The 14473-nt window shown below is 55.1% G+C and overlaps 1 protein-coding gene across 1 annotated transcript; it reads left to right on the forward strand.

Moving 5' to 3' along the window:
• Positions 1 to 499: 499 nt before the first annotated feature.
• On the forward strand, positions 500 to 13072 carry TSPAN17 (tetraspanin 17). The gene is made up of 8 exons (XM_029052388.2): positions 500 to 645; positions 5811 to 5861; positions 6378 to 6524; positions 7527 to 7697; positions 10267 to 10392; positions 11750 to 11797; positions 11931 to 12047; positions 12513 to 13072. The coding sequence occupies exons 1-8, from the start codon at positions 559 to 561 to the stop codon at positions 12576 to 12578; spliced, it is 813 nt and encodes a 270-aa protein (XP_028908221.1). The 5' UTR covers positions 500 to 558; the 3' UTR covers positions 12579 to 13072.
• Positions 13073 to 14473: the final 1401 nt, after the last annotated feature.

Genomic DNA, 14473 nt, shown 5'->3' on the forward strand with positions numbered 1-14473 from the left:
CCTGATGGCCTTGTACACCCCCTCCCAGCGCTTAGAACAGTGCTTTGCACATAGTAAGCGCTTAACAAATACCACCATTGTTATGATTATTAACAAATACCATCATTATGATGATGATGATGACGGGCCGAGGGGGAAGGAGGGCGGGGCACCAGCACCAGCCTCCAACGGCCTCCAGGGGGCGCCGGCGAGGGGGAGAAGGGTGGGCGTGGCTTGTCCCTGAGGGGGCGGGGCCGGAGGGAGGGGGCGGGGCCTGGAGTGGCATGGCCCAGGTGCAACGTAGCGGCCAATGGGGGGGCGAGACTAGGGGTAAGTGGGCGGGGCCTGCGGCTAAAGGGGCGTGGCCTGGTGGTGGTGGGCGGGGCCTGCGGGGCGGAGCCTCCCTTGCAGCCGCCGTTATGGGGCCGCTGGCCGCTGCTGCCGCTCCCGTCCGGCCCCGGCCCCTGCCCCGGCCCCTGCCCCGGCCCCTGCCCCGGCCCCTGCCCCGGCCCCTGCCCCGGCCCGGGCACTAGCCTCGGGGCCCGTCCCTCCCCTCGCCCCTTCGCCCCCCGGCCCAACATGCCCGGCAAACACCAGCATTTCACCGAACCCGAGGTCAGCTGCTGCGGGAAGTATTTCTTGTTCGCCTTCAACATCATCTTCTGGGTGAGTCTGGGGGCTCCGGGAGGGAGGGAGAGAGGGCGGCGGGCAGGGGGCCCGAGGCAGCGGCCGGGGCCCGGGCCCGGGGGGCTTTTGTCTCCGTCCCTATTGTTCTGGCCGAGCCTCCTGGCCTGGAGAGAGGGGGAGGGGGCCCCCGCCGGATGCCCCTTGGGCCTCCCCCACCCCGCTCGCCCTCCCCCTGCTCCTGCCAGCCGGGGCCGGGGGGACCCCCCTGGGGCAGCAGCCTGGCCCCCCACCGGGGTGCAGGACCGCCCTCGACCCACCCCCCCAGGCCCCCTCCCCCACTTCCAGCTCTGGGCCGCCCCCGGCCCCCCCAGGACCGGAGGGTCACGTGGCTGCCACCCTGCTCTGCAGGGGGGGGGGGTCGTCGAGGGAGGGTCTCCCCGCCCCCACTCGCTCCCGGCTTTACCGATTTGTACATTCCAAGCGCTTAGTACGGTGGTCTGCACATAGTAAGCGCCCAATAAATACTATTGAATGAATGGCTTGGGTCAGAACCGGGGCCCGGCCCAGTTCCCCCACCCTGCAAGCCTCCCGGGACCCCCCGGGCGGGCGAGGGGAGCATAATAATAATTACGGTATTTGATAGGCGCTTACCATGTGCCAAGCACTGTTCTAAGCGCTGGGAGAGGGGCAAGATGATGATGGCATTTGTTAAGCGCTTACTAGGTGCCAAGCACCCTTCTAAGTGCTGGGGTAATAATAATAATGATGGTATTTGTTAAGCGCTTACTATGTCAAGCGCTGTTCTAAGCACTGGGGTAATAATAATAATGATGATATTTGTTAAGCGCTTACTATGTGGCCAAGCGCTGTTCTAAGCTCTGGGGTAGATGCAAGGTAATAATGATAATGCTGGTATTTGTTAAACCCTTACTATGTGCAGAGCACTGTTCTAAGCGCTGGGGTAGATACGGGGTCATCAGGTTGTCCCACGTGAGGCTCACGGTTAATCCCCATTCTACAGATGAGGTAACTGAGGCACAGAGGGTTAAATGACTTGCCCAAAGTCACTTTGATAAATGGCGGATCCAGGATTAGAACCCACGACCAGTGGCTCTTTCCACTGAGCCACGCTTGTGCCACGTGGGGCCCCCAGTCCCAATCCCCATTTACCAGATGAGGTAACTGAGACCCAGTGAAATGACTTACCCAAGGTCACGCGGCAGACGAATGGCGGAGTCGACATTGGAACCCATGACCTCTGGTTCCCAAATCCGTGTTCCTGCCCCTAGGCCATGCTGCTTCTCGGCCTGAGGGGGGAGGGGTCGCAGGGATTTGGGTCTCCCCCCCCCCCCTCCTCAGACCAGTCCAGGCCTCCGCGCCCCCCTCTGTGAACCCCCTGGTCACCCCATGTTCGCTCCAAGGCGGCAGAGTCCCCTTCTCCGCCCCCAGGCTGGTGGGCATCGACTGCAGCCGGCTCTGGGGTGGAGCATGGCAGCTGCCTCGCGGCCTCCAGGAACCGGGAGTCCCAGATTCCCACCGCCGGGAACCCGGGACAGGAGCCGGACCCGACTTTCATTCAGTTTCCCGTGTGCAGATCACTGTACTAAGCGCTTGACCCCGAGGGACGCTGTGCTAAACGCCGGGGACGCTTATTGAAAGGGTCTTGTGCGACCAGTCGCTTGCCTATGGAGCTGCGGTTTTGACCTCTAATAAGGATAGTAATCACCATGATTGTGGCATTTGTTTAGCACTTACTACGTGCCAGACGCTGTGCTAAGCGCCAGGGTGAGGAGGTGGGGCATCCTACCTACCTCATGTCTTAAAGGGGGTGTAGCTCAGCCCCCTTTCGGTCCCCACAGGCTCCCCGAAACTCCTGTCTGTAGAAGCATATCACAACTGGGGCCGGTGGAAGAATGCAATCCTCCAGTGCATGGGTGGGGAAACCGAGGCACAGAGTGGTGGGGCCTAGCTGGGACTGAAGCCCAGGAGTCCCGTGGCTCAGGCGGGTTGACCTTAAACCTAATTTGTCCCGGGATACGTCTGTGCCCCCTGACATGGTGGGGTGTGGGGGTGGGCAGACCAGGGACAGGCTCGTTCACGGGGTGAAAACTTGGCTGACTGATCCAAGGACCTCCCCAGCCCCCTCCCCTGCAATTTACTGCTTGCAGAAGGTGGGACAGGGAAGCAGGTGAGCAGAGAGCAAAGGCCCAGAAGGCTTTGCCCGTCATTTAATAATAATGTTGGTATTTGTGAAGCGCTTACTATGTGTCGAGCACTGTTCTAAGCGCTGGGGTAGACATAGGGGAATCAGGTTGTCCCACGTGGGGCTCACAGTCTTAATCCCCATTTTACAGATGAGGGAACTGAGGCACAGAGAAGTTAAGTGACTTGCCCACAGTCACACAGCCAACAAGTGGCAGAGCTGGGATTCGAACTCATGAGCCCTGACTCCAAAGCCCGTGCTCTTTCCACTGAGCCACGCTGCTTCTACGTCATTTATTGAGCACTTACTGTGTGCAGGGTGCTGTACTGAGCGCTGGGGAGAGGAGAGTAGAACAATGAAGAGACACCTTCTTTCCTTAGACCCATTCATTCCTCAGCCCCTGTGGCCCCAGGGCCTGGGGCCCAGACCCCCAACTTCTGCACTCCCCGACTGGCCCGCGTCCACGAGCCCCGGGGACGGCCCCTGGCCTGACCAGCCTCACTGCCCCCCTCCATCCGTCCGTCCATCTGTCCGTCCTGCCACCCCCGCCTCCCGGCCCTCAATGGCCCCGCTGTTCTCCCCGGAGACATTCCGCACATTTCAGCCTCTTTCACTCCAGCTCTTCCTGGGGTGGGGGTGGGGGGACCTCAGGAAGCCCCCTCCCCTCCGGCCCTCACTACTTGGGGGGCTCCCGCTTCGGAGTGGGCAGGGGAGGAAGGCGGGTTGGGCTTCGGGGCCATGTCCGGGGCTCCCCCGGACCGGACCTGGGCATGAGCGGGAAGCAGCGTGGCCTAGTGGACAGAGCCCGGGCCTAGGAGTCAGAAGGAAGTGGGTTCTAATTCAGGCTCTACCGCTTCTCTGCTGGTTGACCTTGGGCCACTCATATTTTACTTCTCTGGGCCTCAGTTACCTCATCTGTAAAATGGGGATGAGGAGTGTGAGCCCCTCATGGGACAGGAACTGTGTCCAACCAAGCTTATATCTAGTAAGCACTTAACAAATATTATTATTATTATTATTATTATCAGGATTCTGGACCCCAGGTCCAGGATGGGGGAGAGCATTCTGCTCCCCTTTGGGGCAGAACATCAGTATTGAGCCTTGCGCATGCCAGCCCAATTCATTCATTCATTCATTCAGCTGTATTTACTGAGCACTTACTGTATGTAGAGCACTGTACTAAGCATTTGGGAGAGTACAATACAACAATAAACAGACCCATTCCCTGCCCACAACAGAGCTCACCATCTAGAGGGCAGCAGTGGAGCCTCCAGATCTGTCCAGGTGGGGATGGGCAGCTAGAGGGTCTCCGGGTGGGGGTGGGCGTGAGGGGGAGGCCTCTGAACTAGTGCCCCCGCCCCCCTGCATCAGCCCCCTCCTGGGCAGCTACCACAGGAGACACTGACCCTGAAGTAACCCCAGGTGCCCACACTGCCCTGGATCCCCTATATACTTGTGCTGGTCCCCTCCAAAGCCCGTTCCCCCACGTCACTTGCCTCCAGACTGACCCATCTTGAGGGTAGGCAGGGGCAGGTTGAGCCAGGGTGGCTTCTTGAGGGGCTTCCGCAGACCACTCTCCTTAGAATAAAGCCCTGCTCCACCCCAAACTCCACTGTTCGTAACAATAGTTCTATTTGTTAATCAGTGGTATTTACTGAGCTCTTACTGTATGCAGAGCACTGTACCGAACACTTGGGAAAGTATATTACAACAGAGTTGGTAAGCCCACGAAGAGGTTTTTTTTTCTTTAAATGGTATTTGTTAAATGCTTACTATGTACCGGGCGTGAGTGGCAGAGCCGGGATTAGAATCCAGGTCCTTCTGACTCCCAGGCCTGTGTTCTTTCCACTAGGCCAAGCTGCTTCTCAAATTCAAGATGTTGGGTGGTTGTGAACCCTTTTAGAATCTGTCATTTCTTTAGTGGAAAATTCATCCTTTCTGCTCCATTCTTTCCTTCCTCCTCTGTGCACTTCCACCCCTTTCCCTCCCCATCCCAAGAGATCCATGTGAACCCCAGGACCTGTTCATATTCTCTCTCCCCCAGTGCTTAGCACAATCCTTGGCACACTGTGAGCATTTAACAAAGCCTCATTAAAGTCCCCGATCCTCCAAGAGCCCTTTCTCCACTAAACCCTCATTTCTGCCACTCCTTCTCCCTTCCGTCTCACCTGTACACTTGGCTCTGTACTCTTTAAGCACTTGATATTCACCCCACCCTCAGCATTTATATCCGTAATTTATTTTAGCATCTGCCTGCCCCTCCAGACTGCAAGCCCAGCGTGGCCTAGTGGAAAGAGCACAGGCCTGGGAGTTAGAAGAACCTGGGTTCTGATCCCAACTCTGCCTCTTCTCTGATGTGTGACCTAGGGCAGGCCATTTCACTTCTCTGGCACCTCATCTGTAAAATGGGGATTAAGACTGTGAACCCCATGTGGGACATGGACCGTGTCCATGCTTGTACCTACCCCAGGGCAGTATAATGTGTAGCACATAATAAGCACTTTAACAAATACCATAAAAAAAATCTGATTGTCCAGTCCTCTCTGAAAGCTATTTGTAGGCAGGGAACGTGTCTGCTAACTCTGTGCTGTGCACACAGTAAGCGCTCAATAAATGCGATTGACTGAATGTACTTTCCTAAGCAGTTTGTAAATACCATTACAATAAAGCACTCTGTAAATACCATTGAATGAATGATTGATAGGTGTTCCCTAACTAATTTCTCTTCTCATCTATAGCATTTATGTACATATTCACCCACCAGCTGAGTTCCCTGAGGGCAGGGTGGGCTTCTACTTTATTGTCTTCTCCCAATTGCTTGGTAGGGCTTTACAGCCAGGGATGGTAGAGGAGGGGTGAGAGAGGACTGGACCATAGATGGTGCATGTTGAGGGGTAGGATGGCCCTGGCCAGGGTGCCAGGGCAGTCCCGGGGGGTGATGGTGGGGGTGGGCAAGGTGCCAAACGGTGATCTCATCTCCCTTCTCTCCCACTCTCCCCAGCTGCTGGGGGCTGCGTTTCTGGCCATCGGGCTGTGGGCCTGGGCAGAGAAGGTAAGCGGGAAGCAGTGGGTGGGACGCCGGGGGGAGGGGGGACTGGCGGGAGGGAGGGGAGTTTAGCTTCTGGGCCTTGCGTGCCCCCGCAATCAATCGTATTTACTGGGAAGCAGCATGGCCTGGTGGATAGAGCGTGGCCTGGTGGATAGAGCCCATCTGGGAGTCAGAAGGAACTGGATTCTAATCCCGGCCCTGCCACTTGTCTGCGGTGTGACCTTGAACAAGTCACTTAATTTCTCTGGGATTCAGTTTCCTCATCTGTAAATGGGGATTAAGACTGCGAACCCCATGGGGGAAAGAGACGGTGTCCAACCCCAATTAGCTTATATCTATCCCAGCGCTTAGTACGGTGCCTGCCACATAAGTGCTTAAAAAATACCATCTGTGTGCAGACCACTGTACTAAGCTCTTGGGAGAATACAACACAACAGTCTAACAGACACATTCCCTGCCCACAACGAGCTTACAGTTTTCCTCTGTCCTGTCCTCCCCTCCTCGCCGATGTATCCGCAGGGCGTCCTCTCCAACATCTCCTCCCTCACGGACCTGGGCGGGCTGGACCCCGTATGGCTCTTCGTGGTGGTCGGAGGAATCATGTTCGTGTTGGGCTTTGCCGGTTGCGTCGGGGCCTTGCGCGAGAACACCTGCCTCCTCAAGTTTGTGAGTGGTGGGCTGGGCTCGTGGGGGAGAGGGGGATGGGGGGGGAAAGGCCGGGCACGGTAGGGGCAGCAAGGGGGATGGTCAAGAGGTCAGAGGGGAACGAGCACCTGACCTACCGTGGGAACGGAGGGTCCCAGTGGGTCTGGGGGCTTCCAATCCAGCCGACTCAGCTCCCCCTCCTCCCCAGATCCTGCTTGCGACTGAGCTGCTAAGTAATCAATCGATAATATTGATCAAGTGCCCAGGGGGTGCCCAGTGCTGTCCTAAGCACAACAGAAGCAGAGCACATCAATCAATGGTAGTATTTATTCAGCACTTACTTTGTGCAGAGCACTGCACTAAGCACTTGGGAGAGGCCAGTGGAGTTGGTAGACCTGATCCCTGCTCTCACGAACCTTCAGTCTCCTGTGTGCAAAGCATTGTTCTGAGAGCTTGGGAGAGGGCACAATAGAGCCGACAGTCACGATTCCTGCTCTCAAGGACCTTATGTCTGCAGTGCACAGAGCACTGTGCTGAACACTTGGGAGAATATGATCGTTACTAGATCCCTGCCCTTAAGGAGCTGACAGTCTACTATGTACAGAGCACTGGACTAAGTGCTTAGGGTGGTGGTGGGGGAGGTATATAGAGTTAGGACACGATCTCTCCCCACAAGGAGCTTTCAATCTAATGGGTGACAGATAAAAATGATTTTACAAACAGTGGAAGAAGGAGGCAGGACAGGAAAATGACAGGTAAAATAGACTTAAATGTACACATAAAAGTGCTGAGGAGAGGAATACAAGATATCATCCTTTGTGTGTTTTCCCTTTTCTCTCCCTCCCTGCTCCTCTCTCCCTGTCCTCCCCTCTCCTGCTTCCCTCTCCCTCTTTCTCCTCCAACTTCTCCCCCAATTTCTTCCCCTCTTTCTGCCCCTTTGTCTCCCTCTTTCTCTCCTCTGTCTCTCCTCCCCCTCTTTCCACCTCTCCCTCTCCCTCCCTCGCCTCTCCCGGACCACCACAGTTCTCTGTGTTCCTGGGTCTCATCTTCTTCCTGGAGCTGACCGCTGGGGTCCTAGCCTTTGTCTTCAAGGACTGGATCAAAGATCAGCTCAACGTCTTCATCAACAACAACGTCAAGGCCTACCGCGATGACATAGACCTTCAGAACCTGATTGATTTTGCTCAGGAATACGTGAGTCACCTGGGGAAGGGAGGGAGGCGGGTTTGGGGTGCCTCTGCCCCCCTGGACTTCCCGGGAACCCCTAATAGCATCCCTTGGACCTTTATATTGGCTCAGAACCACCTCCGGTGGGGTCCAAGCATCCATGTATTAGTGGAAATGGAAAGAACCCGGGCCTGGGAGCCTGGGGACCTGGGTTCTCACCCCAGCTCTTCCCCTTGCCTGCCTTGTGACATTTGCGCAAGTCATTGGGTTTCTTTGGGTTTCCTCACCTGCAAAATGGGGATGAAATGACTGTTCTCCCCGTCCCTGCACATGTGAGCGTCATGTGGAACTGGGACTGTTTCTGATCTGATTTTCTTATGTCTACCCAGTGCTTAGTACAGCGAGTGCTACGTAGTCAGTGCTCAACAAACACCATTATTATCATCATCATTGTAACAATAAAGCCCTCTCACCAACCCTGCTGGATATAGCCCTCCAAAACAAACGATGGCGTATTTATTAAGGAATCACTAGGTGCCAAAGCCCTATGCTAAATGCTGGGGGAGATGGAAGACAATCAGATCGGATACTGTGTTCCACCCAGGACCCCCAGTCCTAGAGGAGAAGGTGGGTGGTCAAATGGCTTTGACCCTTTAAGAGGGTGGCCGGCGTCCCGGGGCATGCTAGGACTTGTAGTTGAGCATCTGGAGCCCAGGACTGAAAAGAGTAGCCACAAAAGGAATCACGTGGGGGCCTCCACAGCCTCATTCTTTAACACCGCACTGTCCGTTGGGCATTTGCCCCAGCCCCACAGTGCTTAGGGAAATAATCTTAGTCTGTACTAATTCCCCTATCCCTAATCTGTTTTCATGTCTGTCTCCCCGTGTAGACTGCAAGCTCATTCATTAATTATGGTATTTGTTAGCCCCTTACTATGAGCGCCAGGGTGGATACAATCAATTCCTTGTGGGCTGGGGACATGTTTACTAAATCTGTTAAAGTGTGCTCTTCCAAGCTCTTAGTATGGTGCTCTGCACACAGTAAGAGCTCAATAAATACTACCGAATGATTGACTGGGCTCAGACTCCATGGGCCTGGGTCGTTTTCCCCACCGCTGACGCCTCTGACCCACTGTAGAAAGTAATACCAACATCGTAAGCTAGATACTTTCCCTCTCCCCTCTGTCCTCTTATTCAAATAATAAAAACTGTGGTATGTGTTAAATGTGAACTAAATATCAAGGGCTGTATTAAGTACATGGCAGGAGGAGTGATAATCAGATCCCACATGGGGCTTGCAGCATAAATAAGAAGGAAGAACAGTGATTGAATCCCCATTTTACAAATGAGAGGACTGAGGCACAAAGAAGTGAAATGGCTTACCCCAGGTCCTACAGCAGCCAAATGGCAGAGTCGGGTTTAGAACCCGGATACTTTGACTGCCATCATGGTGGTATTTGTGAAGCGCTTACTATGGGCCGAGCACTGTTCTAAGCGCTGGGGGGATATAAGCTGATCAGGATGTCCCACGTGGGGCTCACAGTTTTCATCCCCATTTTACAGATGAGGTCACTGAGGCACAGAGAAGTTAAATGACTTGCCCAAAGTCACACAGCTGGCAGGCGACGGAGCCGGGATTAGAACCCATGACCTCTGACTCCCAAGCCCGGGCTCTTTCCACTGAGCCATGCTGTTTCTCTGAGCCAGGCCCGAGCTCTTCCCCCTAGGCTATGTGCTGCACGCCAGCAGAGGGATTTTGGTGCCCCACGAACCCAGGCCTTGATACTCTGCCAGCCTGAAACCAATGCCCCGGGGGGCACCAGGATCTCCCAGTAAGGGGTCATTGGTGGTCAGGGCCAGCCAGGGGGACCCTCCCCACTGTCTCTCCTGCCATCTGTCCCTGACAGATGGCTCTGCCTCCCTCCACCCCCAACCCAGGCCCTCCTCCGTGCCCCCTGCCCGGGCCCAATGAGATCTGGGCCCGGTCATCGGTGGGGACTGAGCCTGGCTTGGCATTTGGCCTTTTTTTGGGAGATGCTTAGCCCTCCTGAATAATTGGCCCATCGCCATAGCAACCAGAGGGCAAGATGGCGGCCCAGCCCGGCTCAAAACCGGGGCAAGGGCGACCCCTGGTGTCCCAAACTGGGAGTGCTGAGGCGGAGGTTGGCCCCCTGCCCTGGCGGAGCCCAGCATCACCTGGACAATTCAATTCAGTTGCGTTTACTGAGTGCTTACCGTGTGCAGATCACTGTACAAAGTACTTGGGAGAGGACAACAGATCAGTAAATGGACACATTCCCTGTCCACAACAAGCTTACAGGGGCAGAAAAGGGAGGATCACTTGGCCCCGAGACAGCCCTCCTGGCCACCGCTGTGGCTAAGGTCCTCTCCCCCTCTAGACTGTAAGCTCGCTAAGAGTGGGGAATGTCTGTTTACTGTTGTATTGTACTCTTCCAAGCGCTTAGTACAGTGTTCCGCACACAGTAAGGGTTAAATAAATGCGACTGAAGGAAGGAACGAGGGCCCCGTCAGTAGAACAATATGAGACATGTTCCCTGCCCACAACGAGCTTAGCATCCGCTCTGTTCCTACCCCAGTGGTCTTGCTGTGGAGCCCGCGGCCCCAACGACTGGAACCTCAACATCTACTTCAATTGCACGGATTCGAACCCCAGCCGGGAGCGCTGCGGAGTGCCCTTCTCCTGCTGTGTCCAGGACCCCGCGGTGAGGACTGCCGCCGGCGGGGAGTGGGGAGGACACGGGGTCTGGGGGAGGTGGGAGGAGAAGGGGATCTTAATAATAACAGTAGTTATGGTATTTAAGGGCTTAACTATGTGTCAGGCACTGTACTAAGCGCCGGGGTGGATACAAGCAAATCATGTTGGATGCAGATTTTACAGATGAGGGAACTGAGGCCCAGAGAAGTGCAGTGACTTGCCCAAGGTCACACAGACAAATGGTGGAGTTGGGATTAGAATTCAGGTCCTTCTGACTCCAGGCCCAGGCTATACCCACTAGGCTATGCGGCTTCTCAGGATGGAGGGAACTGGGGGATCAGATAGGGGTGGAAAGTGACTTCCAGGATCCCATTACTTGCCCCCACCCTTCCTCTTCTGGAGACCCCTCTAGACTGTAAGATCACTGTGGGCAGGGCATGTGTCTGTTGGATTGTCCTCTCCCAAGGGCTTAGTTCAGTGCTCTGCACATAGTAAACTCACAATAAATATGATGGACTGACAAAAGATAAAATTAAGTTTTTCCCTCTGCAGCTCCCGCCCGGCCTCCAGTTTGCCAGAGGCATCCAGCCCCCAACATAAAATAAGACGGAAATCTCATTAGCCTAAAATAATTCCTTTTTGCTGTTCACTTAATCTATCAACTATTTGTGTTTGTTGAGTGCTTACTGTGAGCAGAGCACTGGACTAAGTCCTTGGGAGAGGACAGTACTTAGTTGGCACGGTCCCTGCCCTCCGGGAGTTTACAGTCTGCTGTGTGCAGAGCACTGTGCTAAGCCCTTGAGGGAGTACTGTAGAGTCAGTAGGCATGCTCCCTACTTTCAAAGAGCTTAGAGTCTAGCAGGGAAGACAGACGCTAAAATAAATTATAGGTTGGGGGGAAGCAGCAAAATGTGGGTGTGTTGGGGTTTCACAGTACTCAGGGGGTGAGCACTTATGTGCATAGGTGATGCAGTAGTGGGGAGGTTAGTCTGGGAAGGCTTCCTGGAGGAGATGTGCTTTTTAGTAGGGCTTTGAAGTTGGGGTGAGCAGAGGTCTGTCAGAAGTGAAGGGGGAGGGAGTTCCAGGCAGGAAGGAGGACGTGAACAAGGGGCTGAAGGCAAGAGATGAAAGTGAGGCCCGGGGACTTGGTTGGTGTTAGGTAAGAAGGGTGCAAGATGGGGTGTGGTGGGAAAGGAGCGAGGATAAGGAGGGCAGGGGGAGAGAGGAATTGAGTGCCTTAATGTGGAAATGCTCAGTCTCTGCTCCTTCTGCCCAAGTCCTCCCCTCACCCCAGCGGGTCTGCAAGGCAGAGTTTGTTTCTCCAGTGCTAAAGCGCTCAGTAAATACGATTGCTTGATTCCCAGGAGGATGTCCCTAACACACAGTGCGGCTACGGGGTCCGGCTCAAACAGGTGAGAAGGTGGGCCGGGCTTGCGGCGGTGTGGCGGGGAGGACGATGGGGAAGGATGACCGCGGAGGGCGTCTGGCGGGGGCCGGGGTGACCGGCCGCAAGCTTACCCAAGTATCTCTCCGGGTGGTGCTCAGGAGCTGGAACAGCAGACCTACATCTACACCAAAGGTTGCGTGGGCCAGTTTGAGAAGTGGCTGCAGGACAACTTGGTCATGGTGGCCGGGGTCTTCTTGGGGGTTGCCCTTCTGCAGGTATTCATTCAATCATATTTATTGAACACTTACTGTGTACTAAGCGCTTGGGAAAGTCCTGGCCAGGCCCTTCCACTCTCTCTCCCAACCATCACCTCCGCCGGTCCTTTTTTTTTTTTTTAAAATGGTATTTGTTAATCACTAACTCTGTGCCAGACACCAAACTAAGATAATCAGATTGGACAAAGTCTGTGTCCCACTTGTGGTCTCATAGTCTTAATCCCCATTTTATGGATGAGTACCTGAGGCACAGAGAAGTGATTTGCCCAAATTCGCACAGCAGGGACTAGAACCCAGGCCCTTCTGTCTCCCAGGCCCGGGCTCTTCCCACTAGGCCACGTTGCTCTTCTAGACCACGTCTTTCATTCCCTTCCCCGCCCAGCCTGCACCCCCACTCTGAATAGAGTCCCCCTCATCTCTTTCCATGCCCCCCTCATCTCTTCCCCTCCCCTCTCCCCCCCACAGATCTTTGGCATCTGCCTGGCCCAGAACCTGGTGAGTGACATCAAGGCAGTGAAAGCCAACTGGTGACCATCCCGGCCGGTCTCTGTGAGGACCATCGGGGCATCAGAGCCGACGCCCCCTCACCTGCACGGTGCCCTCCCGCTCCCGGCTCGAGCTGGCTCCCCTCGATGAGGGACCCCTTCAGGACCACGTCGTGCCAGGGCAGGCGGCCCTGGACGGAGCCTGGGGTTTCAGGGATTTCTACGGGTGACTGCTGGGCACGGGACTATTCTCCTCGGGGCAAAGTGTGGCTGGTTGGGGTGTGTGTGTGTGTGTTTATGTGTGTGTGGCTTCCTCCATTATGCCACAAGAAGTGGGCATCTGGGGGGGGCAGGTTTCCATGAGAACCATGACACTGGTTCAGGTGGAGTCTGGAGCACGTATCCTTCCTGGGCCCCCGTGGCATCGAAGAGGGACAAACCCAGACCCTGCCGGGGCTCACCAGTCTCGAGTGCCCCCCCTGCCAGGGCAAGGGTCTGTCCCCAACTTGGAAGGACCCTAATAAACTGTGCTCCCCCAGCCCCACCGTGCTGCCGACATCCTGCTTGGAGCCCCGAGGGGGCAAGGGGAGCGAGACAGGAAGCCCCTGAGGGCATCTGGGAGGGGGCAACATCTGCGGCTGGGAACACGCACAGGGGTCTCTCCGAGTTCTGACCCCCTCAATCCCTCCGGTCTCACTTTCAGGGTGGGAATCTGTGCCAAGAGATTCATTCGGTCGTATTTATTGAGCACTTGCTGTGTGCAGAGCACTATAGTAAGTGCTTGGAAGAGTACATATGACAGACACATTCCCTGCCCTCAAGAAGTTTACAGTCTAAATTTCTCCCGGGGGGGGAGGCCCAAACTGAGGCTGTTGGTGGGGTGGGCTGGGTGTGGACCCTCAGCAAGGTGGGTAGAGGCAGAAACAGGTCCAGGCAGTCACCATATCCCAGCCCAGGCCCACTCTCACATTTGTGAGGGTCTCCTTGATGTGGTAATAATAGCACTGATCTAAGTAAGCGCTCAATAAATACGATTGAAGGAATTAATCTAAATGCAGGTTCCTGTCAGCTGATCATATTTACTGAGCGTTTAGTGGGTGCTCTGTACTAAGCACTGTGGAGAATAGATTTTAACAATAAACATATTGCCTGCCCACAACGAGTTTACGGTCTAGAGGGAGGCCGAGAGTCCACAAGAGTGGCTTTTATCCCTCGTGCACGAAGCCTTAGCGTGAATCTCTGGGCTCGTGCACGAAGCCTTAGCGTGAATCTCCGGGCCTCTTGTTTCCTCATCTGTAAAATGGGGATAATGGGGATAGTAGAGTGCTGTGTACACAGTAAGCACTTAATAAATACAATTGAATGAATGAATATAATGCCTCCTCTCCCTCTTAGATCCTAAGTACCTAGTGCAGTGCTTAGTACAGTGCTCTTAGTGCTCAATAAATACAATTGAATGAATGAATCTTCTTCGAATGTGTCTACTTGGGAGTTTGTTAGCACTGTGTTTAGCACACAGTTACCACCCCTGACCTCTGCTTCCCCACAACACCGTGGATCCCACCTGTTGATTGTGGGAGCCACGGGCCCCTGTGTGGGTGAGCTTGTCTGACCCAGGGGCTTTGGCCATTCTTCCTGTCCGGGAGGGGAGGTGGAGGGGGACACTGTCCGTCCTTGCAGTGGCCACTCTGCTGCCAGGGGGTACCCTTTGCCCATCTCCCTCCCCTTCCTGCACTCTTCTTTCTAATGATGTGGTTCTCAGGCTGAGGTCGGGGGAAAGAGGGGCCTGAAGACCCTTATTTTCCGGACTGGACTGGACCGGGGGTGGGGAGGGGACTTACTTTTAGGCCCCCCCAACCCCCGACCCTGTCCATCACTGCACCTCCCCCCAACCTTCCCAAGCTGTTCATCTCCCTGGACCCACCAGAGGGCGCCAGAATA

Source organism: Ornithorhynchus anatinus, chromosome X2 (genome assembly GCF_004115215.2).
Source record: "Ornithorhynchus anatinus isolate Pmale09 chromosome X2, mOrnAna1.pri.v4, whole genome shotgun sequence".
Classification (NCBI taxonomy): Eukaryota; Metazoa; Chordata; class Mammalia; order Monotremata; family Ornithorhynchidae; genus Ornithorhynchus; species Ornithorhynchus anatinus.